The sequence below is a fragment of the Calliphora vicina genome, chromosome 3 (assembly GCF_958450345.1).
Source record: "Calliphora vicina chromosome 3, idCalVici1.1, whole genome shotgun sequence".
Taxonomy (NCBI): domain Eukaryota; kingdom Metazoa; phylum Arthropoda; class Insecta; order Diptera; family Calliphoridae; genus Calliphora; species Calliphora vicina.
The window spans coordinates 20410518-20429900 of record NC_088782.1 but is presented as its reverse complement, the minus strand read 5'-3'; the positions used below and the strand labels follow the sequence as shown (position 1 = coordinate 20429900).

General features: G+C 27.9%; 2 protein-coding genes across 2 annotated transcripts in view; both read left to right on the top strand.

Annotated features, from left to right (window-relative positions):
* Cpr73D (Cuticular protein 73D) overlaps nucleotides 1-10042 on the top strand; it is a 40666-nt gene extending 30624 nt beyond the window's left edge. Inside the window, exons 3-4 of the mRNA XM_065504279.1 lie at nucleotides 8479-8660; nucleotides 8724-10042. Of these exons, the coding sequence (XP_065360351.1) occupies nucleotides 8479-8660; nucleotides 8724-10042 (1501 nt within the window). The remainder of the gene's footprint in view (nucleotides 1-8478; nucleotides 8661-8723) is intronic.
* A 6060-nt stretch (nucleotides 10043-16102) lies between these two features.
* Nucleotides 16103-17381, top strand: LOC135954198 (uncharacterized). The gene has a single exon (XM_065504277.1). It carries the CDS (start codon nucleotides 16103-16105, stop codon nucleotides 17177-17179), a length of 1077 nt encoding a protein of 358 aa, XP_065360349.1. The 3' UTR covers nucleotides 17180-17381.
* Nucleotides 17382-19383: the final 2002 nt, after the last annotated feature.

Here is a 19383-nt window from a genome sequence, read left to right as displayed (position 1 = left end):
AATGGCACCAATTTGGCGATAGGATTTTCCTTCCGCGTGAAGATGAATAATAATTTTACGCACGTCTAAGGAAATTTCAGAACGGTTGCTCATTTTGCTGTTTTCGGCAGAATTTAATATCGATAAATAAATGTTGACATTTGAAACTTGGCTAATATGCAATTCACATTTTTAGAAATCCAAAACAAGGTGGAAAAATTAGCGTTAAATTAGTAAAATAAAACGTATGTGCTTAAACTTTTTGTATGTGGGTTAACGTTGTTCTTTTAGTTTTTAATGCATTGTATCTTAGAAATAATAAAATTTTAAAGTGTTGTTGTACTGAATGGTCAGTAAAATAATCCAGATATTATTCGACATCAAAATTATTTCTTAAAATGAAGAAGAAAAAAAGTTATTGGCAGATCATTCTTGAAAATTATAGTGTGCCTAAACTTTTTGGATTCACTGTAAGTATACAGCTATTTTAAATTAAAATTATCATAACAATTGAAACAGCAAATGTCAAAAACTTAGTGCACGAGTATAAAAGCAAAGGCTTTTGAAAAGAATTGGTCCATTGACGAATTTTATTAGCTAAAACATTGTATAGTTTTAAAAACATTTCAAATTTTAAACACAAAAACAAATAAAAATAAAATTAATAAAACTTTAATTTGAATTTGTATACGCTGTTTAACATTTTTGCAACTTTAAATCAAAATCATTTTTGTTTTAGTAGTTATTGTTAAAACAAAAAATAATTAAGTGTATTTTTCATTTGTTTTCAACCTTTATTGAAAACAAAAGCGTTTGTTGTTTTAGTTTTCAAAAGAATTCGATTAAATGCAGTTTTATCAAAAAATGTTGCTGTGGTGATTTAAGTTTTTATGAATTCTTTAAAGTTCCTTAAAAATATTAAATAAAACTGCAAATACATAATTCGGTCTTAATTTAAGAATCGTACTGTGATAGATTTTTAAACAAATAGCCAAAAAGTTAAAAATTTTGGAAAAATAGACAACATTAAATAAATAATAAAAATAACAATAAGAACCGATTCCATTTGTTTATTCAATTCGACAAAATTATCAAAATTTTATACTTTTTGAACAAATGGTTTTTACGTAAATTTCAGGATTTAAAATATTGTACTTTTTATAGTTACTTTTGCTAAAATATTTTAGTACTTTTTTCAAAAATATTTTTATACCCTTCACCTTCGTGAGAAGGGTATATATAAGTTTGTCATTCCGTTTGTAATTTCTACATTTTTCATTTCCGACCCTATAAAGTATATATATTCTGGATCCTTATAGATAGCGGAGTCGATTAAGCCATGTCCGTCTGTCTGGCTGTCTGTCCGTCTGTTGAAATCAATTTTCTGAAGACCCCAGATATCTTCGGGATCCAAATCTTCAATAATTCTGTCAGACATGCTTTCGAGAAGTTTGCTATTTAAAATCAGCAATCGGTCCATAAATGACGGAGATATGAGCAAAAAACCGGGATAACCTCGATTTTTGACCTATTTTTGATCTATATCTGGATTACTAAGTCATTAATATAGACAATATGGATATCTAATGATAGATATTTTAAAGTCCATTGCAACGATGTAGATAAGGCTATAGTAAGTTGGACCTACAATGGGTCAAAATCGGGAAAAATATTTTTTAACCCGAATTTTTTTTGTCATCAAAAAATTTTTTTTGTCATACATTTTTTTTCCAAAAAAAAAATTTGGAAAAAAAATTAAAAATTAATTTCCAAAAAAAATTTTGAAAAACAATTTAAAAAAAAATTAATTTTGTTTACCTTAGTTACATATTTTTTGGTTTTTGTAGATTTAATGAAGAATTGAAAAGGTAGTTTTTTACTACTAATATTTTTTTTATAATTTACTAAATTTATATTTTTTTTAGCTAAAAATTTATTTTCTTTCAATTCAAAAAATTATAAGATTTTGAAATTGTATAATTTTGGTATAGTTTGGTACTTTTTTAGTACTAAATACCTTAAAATATTGATTTTAGTTAAATTTCACAATTTCTTTGTTTTTCTATTATTTTTTTGTAGTTATTTTAACAAAAATAATTGGTCAATTCACAAGGTCTCTTATCAGTCATAATGTCCTAATATATCATGACTCGGCGGCTCGGCTTAACTGACTCTTAGGCATTCGGCGCAGGTCTCAGCTGGTTACGATAACAGACCTTGTGAATCGACCAATTGTCTTTAATGGGGACAAATATGAACAAATTTTGTTTTTTATATATTTATTTTGATATATATCCCACTCGCATTCCACTATTTGAACAAATAGGTCTTAAAGGAAAAGAACTAAGCTTTATTTTGAGCAAAAAAAAATTCGATTTTGGAAAAAAATTTTAAAAATTTTATTTCTTGAGTTACAAAATATTTATTTTGATAGATATCCCACTCGCATTTCACTAAGGTACCAAAATTATCTTAAAGGAATGGACCTAAAATTTTGAAAAGTGCCCATATTTGAAAAAAAGTTCGATTTTGCAAAAAAAAAAGTCAAAAATTGTATGTCTTGAGTTACAAAATATTTATTTTGATAGATATCCCAATCGCATACCCCTAAGCGACCAAATAGGTCTTAAATGAATAGATCCAAGAATTTTTTGGGCTAAAAAAAATTAAAAATGGTCCATTTTGAAAAAAAAGTCAACAAAGTTTTTGATTTTGCAAAAAAATTTTAAAAATTGTATGTTTTGAGTTACAAAATATTTATTTTGATAGATATCCCACTCGCATCCCACTAAGCGACCATATAGGTCTTCAAGAAAAATATCTAAGCTTTATTTTAAGAAAAAAGGGCTCATTTTTAAAAAAAAAAGTCAAAAAAGTTTTTGATTTCAGAAAAAAAAATAAAAAAAATTTTTTATTTTTTTTTAAATATTTTTATTCGAAAGATTGAAGAAAGAGCTATCTAAACTATTTGGGACACATTTTGCTAAGAACAATAGGTAATAAGATACATGGATAAGAAAAAACACCTGCTTGCCAAAATGTCAAATTTTGACCCCCACTAACTCAGAAATTTCTCGACCGATCTTGTTGAAAAATTATGAGAACTAACCTTGGTGCAAATTTCATCCCGATCGAAAGACATCGATTTCAAAAGTTGGTTCACTTGACATGAAATGCCCCATATTTTTATAATTTTTTTAACAATTAATTATGTTTTTGTTGTTAAAGACTTAATAAAGCCAACTTTGAAAAAGTACACGCAGAGCAAAAATATAATTGGGCATGGTTACTGTAACCATTTAAATAGTGTTACAAGATTTTTAACAATATTATAGTCACAGTAACCATTTACATGATTGTGGTAACCATAATATGGTTAATTTATGATGCACATGATTGCTACTATTTGCTATTTAGAGCATGAGAAATAGGCAATTAGTTTGGTACTGTTTTACAACCTAAACTTAGGTTTGTACTTTAGCTTTCGCCAAGTTTCTAATGGTACCTTTTGAAATTTCAAAACTATTAAACATGACAAACAAAGGGGAAACAAATAGTATGTTTTCTTTTTTAAAAGGGGTAAAACCATCATAATAAATCTGTATGCCATCAAATTAAAATACATTAGATTCTCTAAGCGTTAGCTCCCATGAATGGATATTTATAGACTAAATAAATAAAATTGCACGTTTTTTTATTTTGCAAAAAAATCCAGTTTTCTTCCAATCTAGTTTATGAGTCTAACATTCTCTTTATACTCGTAGCAACCAAAACTGTCTTTCGCAAAATTAATATTTCTGGTAGTTTTATAACATAAACACAGCAATAAATAAAAATCTATACTTAACGCGCTTGAAATCACTGAAAAATTAATTAAATCAACCAACACACATGCGGCAAAATTTTAATATTAATTTAAAACTCACAAATAATTTTAACGAAAAGATATACATAAATGCATTGAGCATTTATCAAACAATTAACGATATTTTTTAAATTCTAAAATGTACAAACAAACTGGCATGTCGGAAGCACAATTAGCTGGTGATTCTATTAACTGGAATATTTGCTCAATCAATTTTAGCAATTATAAATTCTAGTTTTGGCGATATTTCATTTTTTGTTTTTTGGGGAATTTTTAGGTATTTTTCCTTAATGCTTGCATTTAGAAGTTTAGTAATAAACATTTCTTAAGCCGGGAAACAGTGTATTCGTATGCAAAGTTTTTCTCACTCAAATTTCGTTTAACCTCTGAACCAATGTTATCTATCATGTCAAACTATTAAAACTGAAATTAAAAATATATATTTAGTAATAAAATATAGTTAAACATTAAAAAAAATATTTGAAACAAGTTTTTTTGTGGTTAATGTGATTCTTCTCCTTAACAACGTTATCAAATTACCTTTATATAGTTTGGTTTTAATTGTTACTAAATGACTATGTTAAGCACAATGAAAGCGACCGACGACTGCAAAATTGTAAAGGTAAAAATGGTGTATGAAATGTAAATTCTTAAGATTTCACGTGGACTTTAAGCAAAATGTATTTACTAAAGTTGACATATCAGTGCGATTGTTTAAATAAAATAAATAACAATTCTCTGATTAAAATGTGAAAATAATCAAATTTAAAAAATTAGTATTTTAGTACTATTTTAAAAATAAATTTTTTAATCATTTTTTATAAATTCTTTACGAAAATAATTACTTTTTGTAAAAATAACCAGTTTTAAAAAGTAGTATTTTAATACTTTTTCAAAAATATTATTAATAAGTAAAGTTTAAATAAATTTGAATACTTTTTTAAAAATGTGGTTTTTAATTATTTTTAATAATTTCTTCTTAAAAATAACAATGTTTAGTTTTTAAAGGCAAATTTAAAAACTTATGTATATTAGTACTTTTTTAAAAACATTTGGGGGATTCAAACGGTCTCCTATTAGGTCGTATTGTCATAAAATATTTTTTTAGTTTAATAAATTTTTGTTGGGTTTCAAACAAAAAGTTATAAACTAATAAGACTTTTAGAACTATGTTTATTGGTTTGTCATAAAATAACACTTTGTTTGTTTGCAGCACAACAAGAATTTGTTTTAACTAAAAAAATATTTCACGACATTATGACAATACGACCTAATAGCACACCGTTTGAATCCCCCAATTGATTTTTAAGTAAATTTCACTACAGAAGCATTATGTTAAAAGGGGAAATTTTTTTATTTTATTCAGATGACATAACAATAACTATTTTCTGTTAAAAATAACCAAATTTAAAAAAGTAGTATTTTAGTACTATTTAAAAAAAAAAAAAATCCATTTCTTTATAATTTCTTTACAAAAATAATAGCTTTTTGTAAAAATAACCAATTTTAAAAACGTAGTATTTAAATACTTTTTCAAAAATATTTATTTTTAAACTAATTTCAAAATATTGTTACGAAATTGTACTTGAATTCAAATATAACGATTTTAAGGGCTGATTTAAAAGTAGCATAATGCTTTCAAATAACAGTGCTGTAATAGCAAACTGTAACATATCTGTGGGCATTATTAAATATAAGCTTTCAGTTGATTTGATCGTAAGTTGGCAACGCTGTATTCGAATTCGAATATTCAGTTAAAGAACATTGTAGAAAGTACACCACAGATGGCGTATGTATTAGTAAGATCTAGAATATTCGAATTTTGACAGTTAAAGAACAATCTAGAGTGCAGATGGCAGTGTTATAAATAGTGGCAGAGGTTGCAGTCGTGAGTAAGTTTATCTGAGACGCTTTTCGAATAAACATCAACTGAGTGCCATAAAGTGTGTTGTGTTTTTCAAGTAAATTCGTGTACATTATAAAGTGTCTGTATTTCTGAGAATTTATAAACGTGTAATTATGTGGTTGTTGTACATTTTAAATAAATAAAGAGTTGTTACAATTTTCAAACTACTAAACGGCTTTTATTTGCAATCAAAAGTATCCGGTTTATTTAACGGAAATAAACCAACCTTTTGAAAAGGTTAAAACGTAACAATATCATTAATTTTTTACACAAAAATTTATGTTTTGTTTTTAAATGGAAAAAATAAGTAAAATTTAAAAAGTAGTATTTTAATACTTTTTTAAAAATATAATTTTTATTTATTCTTAATAATTTCTTTTCAAAAATAACAATGTTTAGTTTTAAAATGCAAACAAATAGCCAATTTGAAAAACTTAATTTAGTAGTTTTTCAAAAACATTGATTTTTAAGTAAATTTCAGAACACAAACATTTAGGTTTTGTTATTAAAGGGAAAACTATTGTTTTATTTTATTCAGATGACATAAAAAACTATTTTCTACAAATATGTAAAAATAATCAAATTTAAAAAAGTAGTATTTTAGTACTATTTTAAATATATACCTTTTACTTATTTTTTATAATATTTTTACAAAAATAATTACTTTTTGTAAAAATAACTAATTTTAAAAACGTAGTATTTTAACTGTTTCAAAAATATTTATCTTTAAATTTCAATAATTTCAAAATATCATTAATTTTTTTTACACAAAAATATATGTTTTGTTTATAAATGGAAAAAAAATAAGTAAAATTTAAAAAGTAGTATTTTAATATCGTTTTTATTTCTTTTTTATAATTTATTTTCAAAATAACAATGATTGGATTTTAAAGGCAAACAAATAGCCAATTTAAAAAACATGTATTTTAGTACTTTTTCAAAAATATTGATTTTTAAGTAAATTTCACAATTCATGTTTTTTTGTTAAAAAGTAAAAAAAAAATATTTTATTCAAATGACATAAAAAAACTGTTTTCTTTTTTTTAATTTGGTTGTTTATAAATATAAATAACTAGAAATTTCAATTCTAGTTATTTATTAAAATCATTTTCAAAAAAAATTAGTTTTATTTATTATCACCTTCTTGAGAAGGGTATATATAAGTTTGTCATTCCGTTTGTAATTTCTACATTTTTCATTTCCGACCCTATAAAGTATATATATTCTGGATCCTTATAGATAGCGGAGTCGATTAAGCCATGCCCGTCTGTCTGTCTGTTGAAATCAATTTTCTGAAGACCCCAGATATCTTCGGGATCCAAATCTTCAATAATTCTGTCAGACATGCTTTCGAGAATGCTATTTAAAATCAGCTAAATCGGTCCACAAATGGCTGAGATATGAGGAAAAACCAAGACAACCTCGATTTTTGACCTATTTTTGACCTATATCTGGATTACTAAGACATTAATATAGACAATATGGATATCTAATGATAGATATTTCAAAGACATTTGCAAGGACGTATATAAGACCATAGTAAGTTGGACCTACAATGGGTCAAATTCAAAAAAAAAAATTGAAAAAACAAAAAAAAATTTAAATTTAAAAAAAAAAAAAATTTCCAAACAATGAAAAAAACAAATGGAAAAAAAATTAAATTTCGTTTTCCTAAAAATATTTAAAATTTTAAAGTATAATTTGGTAAAGGGTATATAAGATTCGGCACAGCCGAATATAGCACTCTTACTTGTTTTTTTATAATTTCTGTATGAGTATTTTAAAAATTATTATTTTTGGTTTTATAAACACAAAAATAAAAAAGTAGTATTTTAGTACTTTTTTAAAAAAATTTTGAAATATCCAAGTTAAAGTACATAATATTTGGCTAACTCAAAAATATTTATTTTTCAATATATTGAATTATTCAAATCAAATAACTTTTTTTCTGTTTAGAAATAATAAAATTTCAAATAGTAGTATTTTAAAACTTTAAAAAGAAATTAATTTTTTGTTTTCTACTATTTAAATATTAACAGTTCGTTTTGTTTTCAAAAATATTAATAATTAAAATAAGTAGTATTTTAGTACTATTTTAAAAATATAGATTTTTAGTTAATTTCAAAATTTGTATTATTGTTTTTATAGATTTTTTGCATAAATATTTATATATTGTCTTTTAGGGGTTATAATAAGAAGACATTTATAAAATTACTATTTTAGTACTTTTTAAAAATATTACATGTATTAAGTTTTGTGGTAATATGTTTGTTTTCCATCTAAAAAAAACATAAAAATTTTAAAGTTTGGAATAGTAGTATTTTACTACTCTTTTAAAATAGTAATTTCTTTAGTATTTTAGTACTTCTTTCCATAATATTTATTTTTGTAAAGTGTTAAAAACTTTGTTATTAATCTCCATTATTTACTCTTTATTTACTTTTTTGTCGTTTAACGTCTAAATTGTATCTATACTCCTCATTGTGATCATTTTAATACAACTAATTTTGCATCTATTATAATTAAAAAAGAACTTAATCAATTCAACAACTTATTAAAGAAATTAATCATATTTTTTTTGTTTGCCTTCTACATGAACAATATTTAAGATTTCGTAGCAAAAATTTACGTTTTGCATTATTTTAAACTTTATTTAATGTCAAAATAAATTAATATTAATTAAGACACATTTAACTCAAATCATAACTTTAACTGTTTTTAATTTTAGTTTTCGCGTAACGGGACCAAAAATACATCGCAAAACGAATTTAGATCAGTATCCGCCCAGACCCATAGGCAGTCCAGATGATCCATTGGCCGATCCCTATGATGATCCTTCATATAGTTTTAACTATAGAACAGCGGATCAATCACGGTCTGAAGAGAATGATGCCACAGGGAGAGTAAGAGGTATTTTGTTGTCATGATTAAAAAAAATAACATATTTTTAAACTATGAACTTCTTGTTTCTAGGTCTCTATTCATTTCTAGATGATGAGGGCGTACGTCATAGTGTACGCTATGCTGCTGGAGCTGGTACTGGTTTTGAGGTTACTAATTCGGTGCCTGATAATCCCATAGATGTAGGCTATACCGGGCCTTTATATAAGGCTCCTCCAGAGACACGTGGTAAAATGACAGTGCAGAGGGGTCCGGATGGTACTTACAAACTTTTGGCTGCCGGACCGGATCATAGAAGAGCCGAGAGTCGCTCGCCTGATGGCTTAGTTCGTGGTACTTATTCCTTTTTGGATGATAAGGGAGTACAACGTACAGTGGAGTATATAGCTGGAGCTGGTATAGGTTATAGGGTGGTCAAAAATAGAGTTGGTCCAGGAACGCATGTTAATAATCAGGTTTTGGATTTTCGCTTAAATGATGCCTCGTTTAAACTGGCTAATGACTTTGGTACGGGTGCAGGTCCAGGTGCTGAATTAGGCGGCAGTGGTGGGGGAAGTGGTAGTGGAGGAGGAGGAGGAGTAGCTGGTGCTGGAGGAAGAAGAGGAGGCAACAAGGGACGTGTAGGAGGTGCAGCTAGTGGCAATAGAGATTATGTTCAAACTTCTGCGGGGAGAGTAGACACTCTCGAGGAAAATGATAATCAAATAGAAACTGAGAATAACGATGATGCTGAGGGTGAAGTTGATAGTGAAAATACGGCCAGAAACTCTGGTTCAGTAACGAAAACTAAAGGTAAAGAAAATCGTATGGGTATACCAAAAAATGGACGTCGCGGTGGTGCTAACAAGGCTAATGGAGGCACAACAAATAGAGGCAGTTCAATGTCCTCCAAAGATCGTGACTTTATGTTGGAAAGAGGCTCAACCAGAAACGATGCCAAGAGTAGAAATCCAGCAACTAACAACAAACGTAAACCCAATCGCGGGCCATCATCCACAGCCGGTCGTAATAGACCCACTAGTCCGGTTAGTTCGGATACTGGTGGCTATCACTATGATCGACCTGCCTCCAACAGCAACAATTACGATGTCAGTGATGATGATTTTGCCAGTGCTCTGCCACCGCTTGTAACAGCCAACCATAAAATACTTGAAATTGATCGCGATCGTGATTGGGTAGAACGTCATCGTGATTCAACAATCATTAAGAACGTGGGCAAATGGTATGTGGGTCTGCCGCCGGGTCAAAGTGTAAGGGCACATGTACAAAATATTGACATTTTACCATTGAATGGTCGTAGGGTGCCATCGCCGTCCGAAGCGTTGCGCCAGGATGAGCTGGCTGATATACATGCTTCGCTGGAGAGTGAAAGTGATCCGTATAGAAGTTAGTTTCTCGTTTAACTTTTAAGACATTTTTAACTTAATATTAGCTTAAGTTATATTAATGAGATGATCGCATTTCAAGATAAATAAAAAAAACATGCAATTCTCAAAGTATATATTTAGTTTGATAAGTTTTGGCATAATTTGTACTAGCTAAATAGTTGAATGTAATAATAAACCCATGTTTCTTTAATTATAAATTGGTTCTCATGATAAAACAATAAGGAAATTTTTATATTTTGTATTAATACAGTTTGCCTTTTAATAAAACGACTTCAAAAAAAATTTCAGATATACTGTAATACTGTTAAACGATAATACACCAAAATATATATATATTAGGGTATTCGAATTATTCGATTTTGCTCTTGTTCGAATAAAACGAATAATTCGAATAAGAGATTTTAACTTGTTCGAATAATTCGATCACACGTTTAAAATTAATCGAATTATTCGAATAATTTAATTTTTTTTAAAAAAAGTAAAGAATGAAGTTTTGATGTCGGTTTTTTAATATTTTATTGTTAAAGAAAAACAAAAAATAACGTTAAAGTTAACAATTAATGTATTGATAATGTTAAACAAACATTCAAAAACAAAGTCCATCATTAAATTTTCAACAGAAATATTCTGATCAGATTAACTCCCGAACAATCTACAAGTTTCCGTTTTGGAGCTATGCTTTAAAAAGTTTGAGCTATTTGGACATGATCCTGAATTCAAATACAATATCAACGTATTAAGAATTTTTTTATGTCGTTCATTAATTCGGGGTTTAAAATCGAGTAACTAATTTTTTAGTAAATTAATTATTCACTATTTCTAAATTATTTATAACAAGCTCTATCAACGTTGCCGAATCTTTGCTTAATGAAGTGGTCTTGGGGAATTACACAATAAAGGGAATCTGTCCAAAGTTTGATATCATTGTCAGTGAACGTGGCTAATTTGAAGTCAGGCAGTGCATGATTGACGCATTTATAAATACGCAAAGAGTTTATTACAATGTTAGACAAAGATGTTCAACGATGTTCAAAATCATGTATAAGACGAACTCCATGCTTTTCTTGCAACAAAACGTTAGTTTGCAATATTTGTGTTTATCATTCGATTTATTGAATATTTTGCAACACTTACGTACACTTATATACATATATTTTTAGATCACGACCTTCATCTGTTTCAATATAATCGTTATAAATGTCATCCTCAATATCACTTTCGACGACCGTTTAAAATCACATTCTCCATCACATTCAACTCCACTTTAATCTAAGTTAAAATTTTGATTATTAATTGCGATTCTTCTAATATTACGCCAGCTAAATAACAAATATTTTATTCCGTACCTTTCATTTTTATTGGTTCAAGTCCTAAATTAAAAATTTTGAAATATTTGTTTTTAGAATTGTAACTTCTTGCAGTAATATTTATATATTTATAGAAGGAGCTATCGGAACACTCATCTACAGTGATCGAAAGTCCCTTGGTCTTTAGTTATTTGTCGAATTACAGAAGCAATACAATTTTTGTGAGTCATTATTACTTATTTGAATTTGAAATTATGAACAATTTTAAGCAATTTAATAAATTTAAATATATATGAACATTTATTCGTTTTATTCGATTATTCTACATAAAATTGTTCGAATTATTCGTTATTCGAAAATGGCCATTTTTAAATTGTTCGAATAATTATTCGTAAGAAATTATTCGATTAATCGACCGATCATTAGTCGAATGAATACCCTAATATTTATATTTTATGCATGATGACCACAGACAAATACATATAGATAGAAAACTATCCTGTCAAAGACCTAACTCAGTTGTCAAAAACACAAGTAGTGATAAAATATACAAAAATATCACTCGTATGTGTGATTATTTTGAGTATTTTTATACCCTTCACCTTCGGGAGAAGGGTATATATAAGTTAGTCATTCCGTTTGTAATTTCCACAATATAATTTTCCGACCCTATAAAGTATATATATTCTGGATCCTTATAGATAGCGATTAAGCCAAGTCCGTCTGTCTGTTGAAATCAATTTTCTGAAGACCCCAGATATCTTCGGGATCCAAATCTTCAATAATTCTGTCATACATGCTTTCGAGAAGTTTCCTATTCAAAATCAGCAAAATCGGTCCACAAATGGCTAGGTATGAGGAAAAATCCAGGACAACCTCGATTTTTTACCTCTTTTTGACCTATATCTGGATTACTAAATAAATAAAATAAAATTTTGGCAAATATTTGCTCAACAAAGCGTAACCAATTTTTTTATCACAAATTTGTTTGACATGTTTACTTTTACAAGTATTTTGTAAGATCAAACAGCATCAAATAAAATAAAACTACATTTTTTGTTTTGAATCATCCTAAGTAAAATAAGTTTTTGACATAAATAAAAAAATTCAAATGTATTTTATTTAGTGGTTACGTCTTTTTCGTCAAATATTTGTCATGTGTGATCCTACCTTAAGTCATTAATAAAAACAATATGGATATCTAATGATAGATATTTCAAAGACCTTTGCAACGACGTATATAAGACCATAGTAAGTTGGACCTACAATTGGTCATAATCGGAACTAAACATTTTTAACCCGAATTTTTTTTCACCAAAAAAAAATTTTTAAATTAAAAAAAAAATTTAAGATAACAATTCGAAAAAAATTAAAAAAAAACTTTGGAAAAAAACATTTTTTTTACCTAAAAATATTTAAAATTTGTATTTTGAAGTATAATTTGGTGACGGGTATATAAGATTCGGCACATCCGAATATAGCTCTCTTACTTGTTTTCTTTGAGTTTTTTCTACTTTCCGCTCAATGTGTATTTCTCTCTGATGATGACTGCATAGTATTCAAAATATAAGTACTTGTTAGTCAAATTCTCTAGCTGATAAAATTACCAAAATTAAATACCATAGGTGAAAATTGCCGAATAGCTCGAAATATTTGGATTGTAATAAATTTATTCATTCCGAATCACATATTGTATGCCATGTGTGTTTTATTTTTTTGAACACAGGATAAGGATTCCAACATAAAGATTCCATTAGATATGGGATTGATCGCGCAACAATAATATCTTAGCAAATGTTTTCTTAAACATTTGTTCAAAAAAAAAACGTGTTGAATAGTTTTATTAAAACTATCAATTTATAGCATTTAAATTTTAATTAATTTGTGGTATTTTTTATAACAGTATTATTATCAAATAAAAATATTTGAATTTTATATTGATGCAAATTTTTTTGAACAATTAATACAGATGTTAATTATAAGGCAATAAAATACACATATGATTGCTTTATTCAGTTTTGCCGAATCGTATGCTATCTAATATTTAAAAGCAAATAACACATGCTAAAAATATTTTGCAAAATTATTTGAGAATTTTCTTTAGAAAATCGTTCGACAAGTAATTTACAGAAAATTCTTTAGTTTGCTTTCCACGCATTGAATCTCTGCGAGATGAATTTTCTAAAGAAAACTGTTTTATCAATATTCTTTATAAAGCTACATTTATATAGAGAATATATCGTTTCGACTATTTTTCTATAAATAACTTAAACTTTGATCAGCTTCCTAAAGAAAACATATCGCTTCGACTCACCATTTCAAGTTAAAATTGAGAAAATCCAAATTTATATTTAGAAATCATAGAAAAAAATATTCTTATAAGCTTTACTGAGGTATGTCTGCTGTCAAAATCGAATATTTTACTGTTGTGTCAGCATTAACATATGGGCAATTCCATATCATTGTACGTGACATTTGTATGCATATAGAGTGGAAGAGATTTTGCAAAAATAAGAGTATCTGAAAAATAATTTGGTACTATATTTTAAAATAATAAAAAGTTCTTTCGAAATATTGTTGTCCAAAATATCGAGCGAAATAAGTGTATATCGTACGTGACATAAAACGGAAGTCATTTTGAGATACATGTAGAAATATGGGAAAATATTGGAATCGTAGGAGGCGTTATGTTTTCTTTTAATTTCTTACACTAAACAAAATATTTTTCATTTACAATCCGTTATATTTAAATAAAAACAATATTTGGCTGATTTTATAATAAATAAAATTTAATATCGTACGTGACAGATTTTTCTCTTATAATAAAACAATATACATATATTCTGTAAATATCGAGCCCTTAGCGCCAAATTATCGTAAGCGACAAAACACAAATTTTACAGGAGAAGGTTTTTTTGATTATTTTTAAATTTATACATAGAATTAAAAATGTTATGATGCGACATAATATAATTTCGTTCAAGCTATTTGTCTATTTTTCAAAAATTTTTTATAACTTTTGACAATTCAAAATTCTTGGAAAACTTTATTGAAAAATATGACAAAAAATATGTTTTATTGAATTTTTGCATACATACAAATATTTCGGATTGAAATTAAATTTTTGTTTATGAATAGTTTTTAATGACAGTTATGTAGATTTTTCTATTTATAATGGAAAAATAAAAACAAATTTTTCAATTTATTGTCATCAATCCCGCAATTCCCAAAAAAGTGTTGAAAAATTGCATAAATGTGAATTTTTAGTTTTTTGGCTATAATATCCATACCAGGCTCTGGTTTATCGAAACCCTTTACAAAATAATTAGAAACATATTGGGCCACCTAAAGTCGGTTACTATATTTTAATATCGAATATGCGATTTGAGAATTTTTGATTTTATGTAGGATCGTTTTAAAAATGTAACATACCCGAGGTGTACTATTTTGAGGACCCTTGGTCGCACTAATGGTGGGCCCATGAGGTCCATGTTCAAAGCTTAAACTCGACAACACTTCTTCTTTGCGCATGTGAAATTTCATTGAAACCAATCTAACCATTTAGAAGTTACAGATTTATTTACCTCTTTTTTTTTCGTTTACTGTAAAATGTAAACATTGACTTACGATAAAATCTTACCCCCTATAAGTTTGAAGTTATTAACAATTTTAATATTCTGAGAACGCTAAAACATCAGTCGGTCCATAAAATTTTAATTTTTGTAATAAAAAAAATTAGAAAATGTCGCTTACGATAATTTTTCGCTAAGGGCTCGATATATATATACAAAAACTAAAAAAATAATGGAAAATATACATTCGGTTTCAATAAACAATTTTATAAAAGCAAATATACAATCAAAGTCAAATTCATTTCATTAGTGCCAAAAATTAAAATTACATTGCCATCCCTGCTATTAATACTTCTTGAATCTATGCTTTTTTGGAAGTTGATAAAATAACTACCAAAGATCAAAAATATAAGCATTTGATTCCCATTTGGAAATAATGAAAATGTGATTCGGTATTTCGATAAAGAAAACACTATAACTGACAAGTACTATTTACACATTGAAAGTAAACTGACTTTAAAATACAATTTCATTAATCCAAAAACAAGTAAAACAGATTTATTAACAAATAAATTTAAACACTACTCCTACTTAGCATCTTCAGAATCTTCATAATACATAACTATTGCAATAGCATTATAGCTTTACACTTAAATATAAAAATTTAATCATATAAATGACAAAACAATCAACCACAAATTAAGTAAAAAAAATCAAGAATTTCTCAACATGATGGGTTTTAATTGCGCATTTAACCAACATTATGTTGCCAAATAGATCAGAGTACACCAAACACTAAACACTTGCTGGTAACCTTATTTTATTAAAAAAGTAGTTCAACACTTTACCAAAAGTGTCATCTAATCCACCCCAAATGAATTGCAAAAAGATTCAAAATTCGTATAACAAAAAAATCTCACACGCAGATTGTATTCAAAATACTCAAATACACAAATGTAAACGTGATCATTGTTGCATTGATTTACCTCCAATATATGTATGCCTAGTAAAATATCTATGTGGCAGAAGCAATTACATCAATATTGCGGTTGACATCCAATCAATTTGAAAATATAATAAAAATCATATAAAAACAAAGCCCACAATTATTAATGGAAATAGTCTAGAGAGAAGCTAACAAGTGTTACGAGTTCTGCAGCATTAACTTTATTGGAAAAATGAAAATGTCTTACATGAAGATATTTTGGTGCTTAATTGTAAGTGTTTTGCAACAAGGATATGGCCAGGAACTGGGCAAATCACAGGCCAATTCGTATTTTTATCTTAAACAAAATGGTGGCTATGAATATGCCTTCAATACGGATACGGGTATGCAAAGTGCTCAGACGGCAGATCAATCCAATGAAGTGACTGGTCACTATATGTACTATGAGAAAGGGGTACCATTTATGGTTAAATATAGAGCTGGCGTTAATGGTTATCAACCGGAAATTATACCAGCAGAGAAACTAATGAATGGTAATTTCAATGAACGCAAAATACAAAGTTATACTGCTCCGGATAATTCATTGATAACACGTGACTTAAGGACACCAGTTCATCAGGAATCAAATACAAATGGATATCGTTTGACTTCGTCAAATCTGCAATCTCCCAAAGTGTCTGCATATAGCATAGGAACAGATTCAACATTGAATTTTGTACAAAGTGCCTTGAAAACCATGCAGACGCAACCTATGCATATGTCATTTACCTCCGAATTAGGACAAATACAACATCCTACTGTTCACTATAGTACCACTTCTAGACCACCTGCCTCAACCATCCTGCAACCAGTTACACGCAATGATGTACAGGATATTAACAGTTTAGCTTTGCTACCCTCCTCCTCAATAGCAGAGTCAAAACATCCCTACAGTTTCAACTACAATGCCGATCAGTCGGCCCGTTCGGAAACTTCTGATCCTGCTGGCAATGTTGTTGGCAGCTATTCATATTACGATGAGGCCGGCTATCATGACATCTCCTACAAGGCCAATGATGATACTGGTTTTGTGGTATTGGGTGGCAATTTAGCTCATAATCAATTGTCTGCCCCCTCACATCAACCCCAACGTAGACAATTGTTTCGCAATAATAATTTCAATTTCAATAACTATAGAATTGCACAAGATCCACGCCTAAACACCAATGCTTTAGATGAACGTAATTTGGGTAAACGTTCCCTGCGCAATGCGGTAGATGAACGTGATACGGGTAAACGTTCGTTGCGTAAATTCAGACGTTATGCCAAGTGGTAAAGCAATTTCTCTATTCTTTATACCTTTATTAAGTGGTTTGCAAGTGTATTTTCTTCGTTTATTCTCTACCTTCTCATGAAAACTGTGTGTGTAATTTATTGTGAAAACGTTATGAATTTAATAGAATTGATTTAAGTATTATTTAAAATATTGAAAATAAAGCAAAGAATCATAATACAAAGAAGATGTGATTCCAAAAATATGTTACTAATATTTTTTAATGAATTATAATAGGCGCCTTAAGTTAGGCAATGCATTTTGTGTTAGTGTATTGATTTTATCAAATAATACAGTACTTTAATATGATAGTGTTGCCATAGCTTGAAATAAATGATCACAAACAATTTAAATCGCTTAATATTTAAACTATAAATAGTAATAGGGTTTTTACACTAGCGCACATCTAACATCTACCATCAATTTGCAAAGATGTTAACATCTTCCCATAAGAATTGCACAGCGCTGAGTGCCAACATCTTTCTACATCTTTAAAAAATGTTCCTATCTCATTTCGTTCCCCCTAACATCTTTCGATTATTTTAGTGTCACCACTAATAAAATGACATTTATATTAAGAAAAAAATGTAAACAAATATAATATAATAATGAGGGGACATTTTATTTGTTTGAAATTTGCTTGTGAAATTATTTTCTTATTTAATTTGATAGTATAAAAAAGAAAACCAGTCTCAATTCATTTTGTTTTCATAAAAACAATATGATTTTTAATATTTTTGCAATTTTACTGATGGTAGATGTTAGATGTTGCAAGTGTGAACAAATCTTTCAAGTTTTCAACATCTTCCATACGTTTCACCAAAATGTACGTAAGTGTAAAAACCCTATAAGAATTCAAAAAATTAAGAATCAATTAAAATAAAACAAATAAGAAAGTACACCAAGCATATGATTATAAACCGTTTTATTTTAAAATTTATATGGGAGCTAGGAATAATTATGGACAGATCGACATAAAATAAAAATCATTCTTAAAAAACCGGTTAACCAGTTTCATATTAAATTTGTATTAAATATAAAAAAGGTCTAATTATATATAAAAATCGATATTTGGTGGGAAATATAAGTGATCACAGATTGTTGTCCTTTTTACTCTAGAACCTCTTGTTAACGATCTATGAGTGATTTTAAATTTTTCATATAAAAATCGATATTTGGTGGGAAATATGAGTGACCACAGATTATTGTCCTTTTTACTCTAGGACCTCTTGTTAATAACATATGAGTGATTTTTGAATCGATATTTGGTGGGAAATATGAGTGATCACAGATTATTGTCCTTTTTCCTTTAGGACCTCTTGTTAACGATATATGAGTGATTTTAGATTTTTCATATAAAAATCGATATTTGGTGAAAAATACGAGTGATAACAGATTATTGTCCTTTTTGCTCTAGGACCTCTTGTTAACGATATATGAGTGATTTTAGATTTTTCATATAAAAATCGATATTTGGTGGGAAATATGAGTGATCACAGATTATTGTCGTTTTTTCCTCTAGGACCTCTTGTTAACGATCTATGAGTGATTTTAGATTTTTCATATAAAAATCGATTTAGATTTTTCATATAAAAATCGATTTTTGGTGGGAAATATGAGTGATCACAGATTGTTGTCGTTTTTTCCTCTAGGACCTCTTGTTAACGATCTATGCGCGATTTTAAATTTTTCATATAAAAATCGACTTTTGGTGGGAAATATGAGTGATCACAGATTATTGTCCTTTTTACTCTAAGACCTCTTGTTAATAATATATGAGTGATTTTTGATTTTTCATATAAAAATCGATATTTGGTGGGAAATATGAGTGATCACAGATTATTGTCGTTTTTTCCTCTAGGACCTCTTGTTAACGATCTATGAGTGATTTTTGATTTTTCATATAAAAATCGATATTTGGTGGGAAATATGAGTGATCACAGATTATTGTCGTTTTTTCCTCTAGGACCTCTTGTTAACGATCTATGAGTGATTTTAGATTTTTCATATAAAAATCGATATTTGGTGAAAAATACGAGTGATAACAGATTATTGTCCTTTTTGCTCTAGGACCTCTTGTTAACGATATATGAGTGATTTTAGATTTTTCATATAAAAATCGATTTAGATTTTTCATATAAAAATCGATTTTTGGTGGGAAATATGAGTGATCACAGATTATTGTCCTTTTTACTCTAGGACCTCTT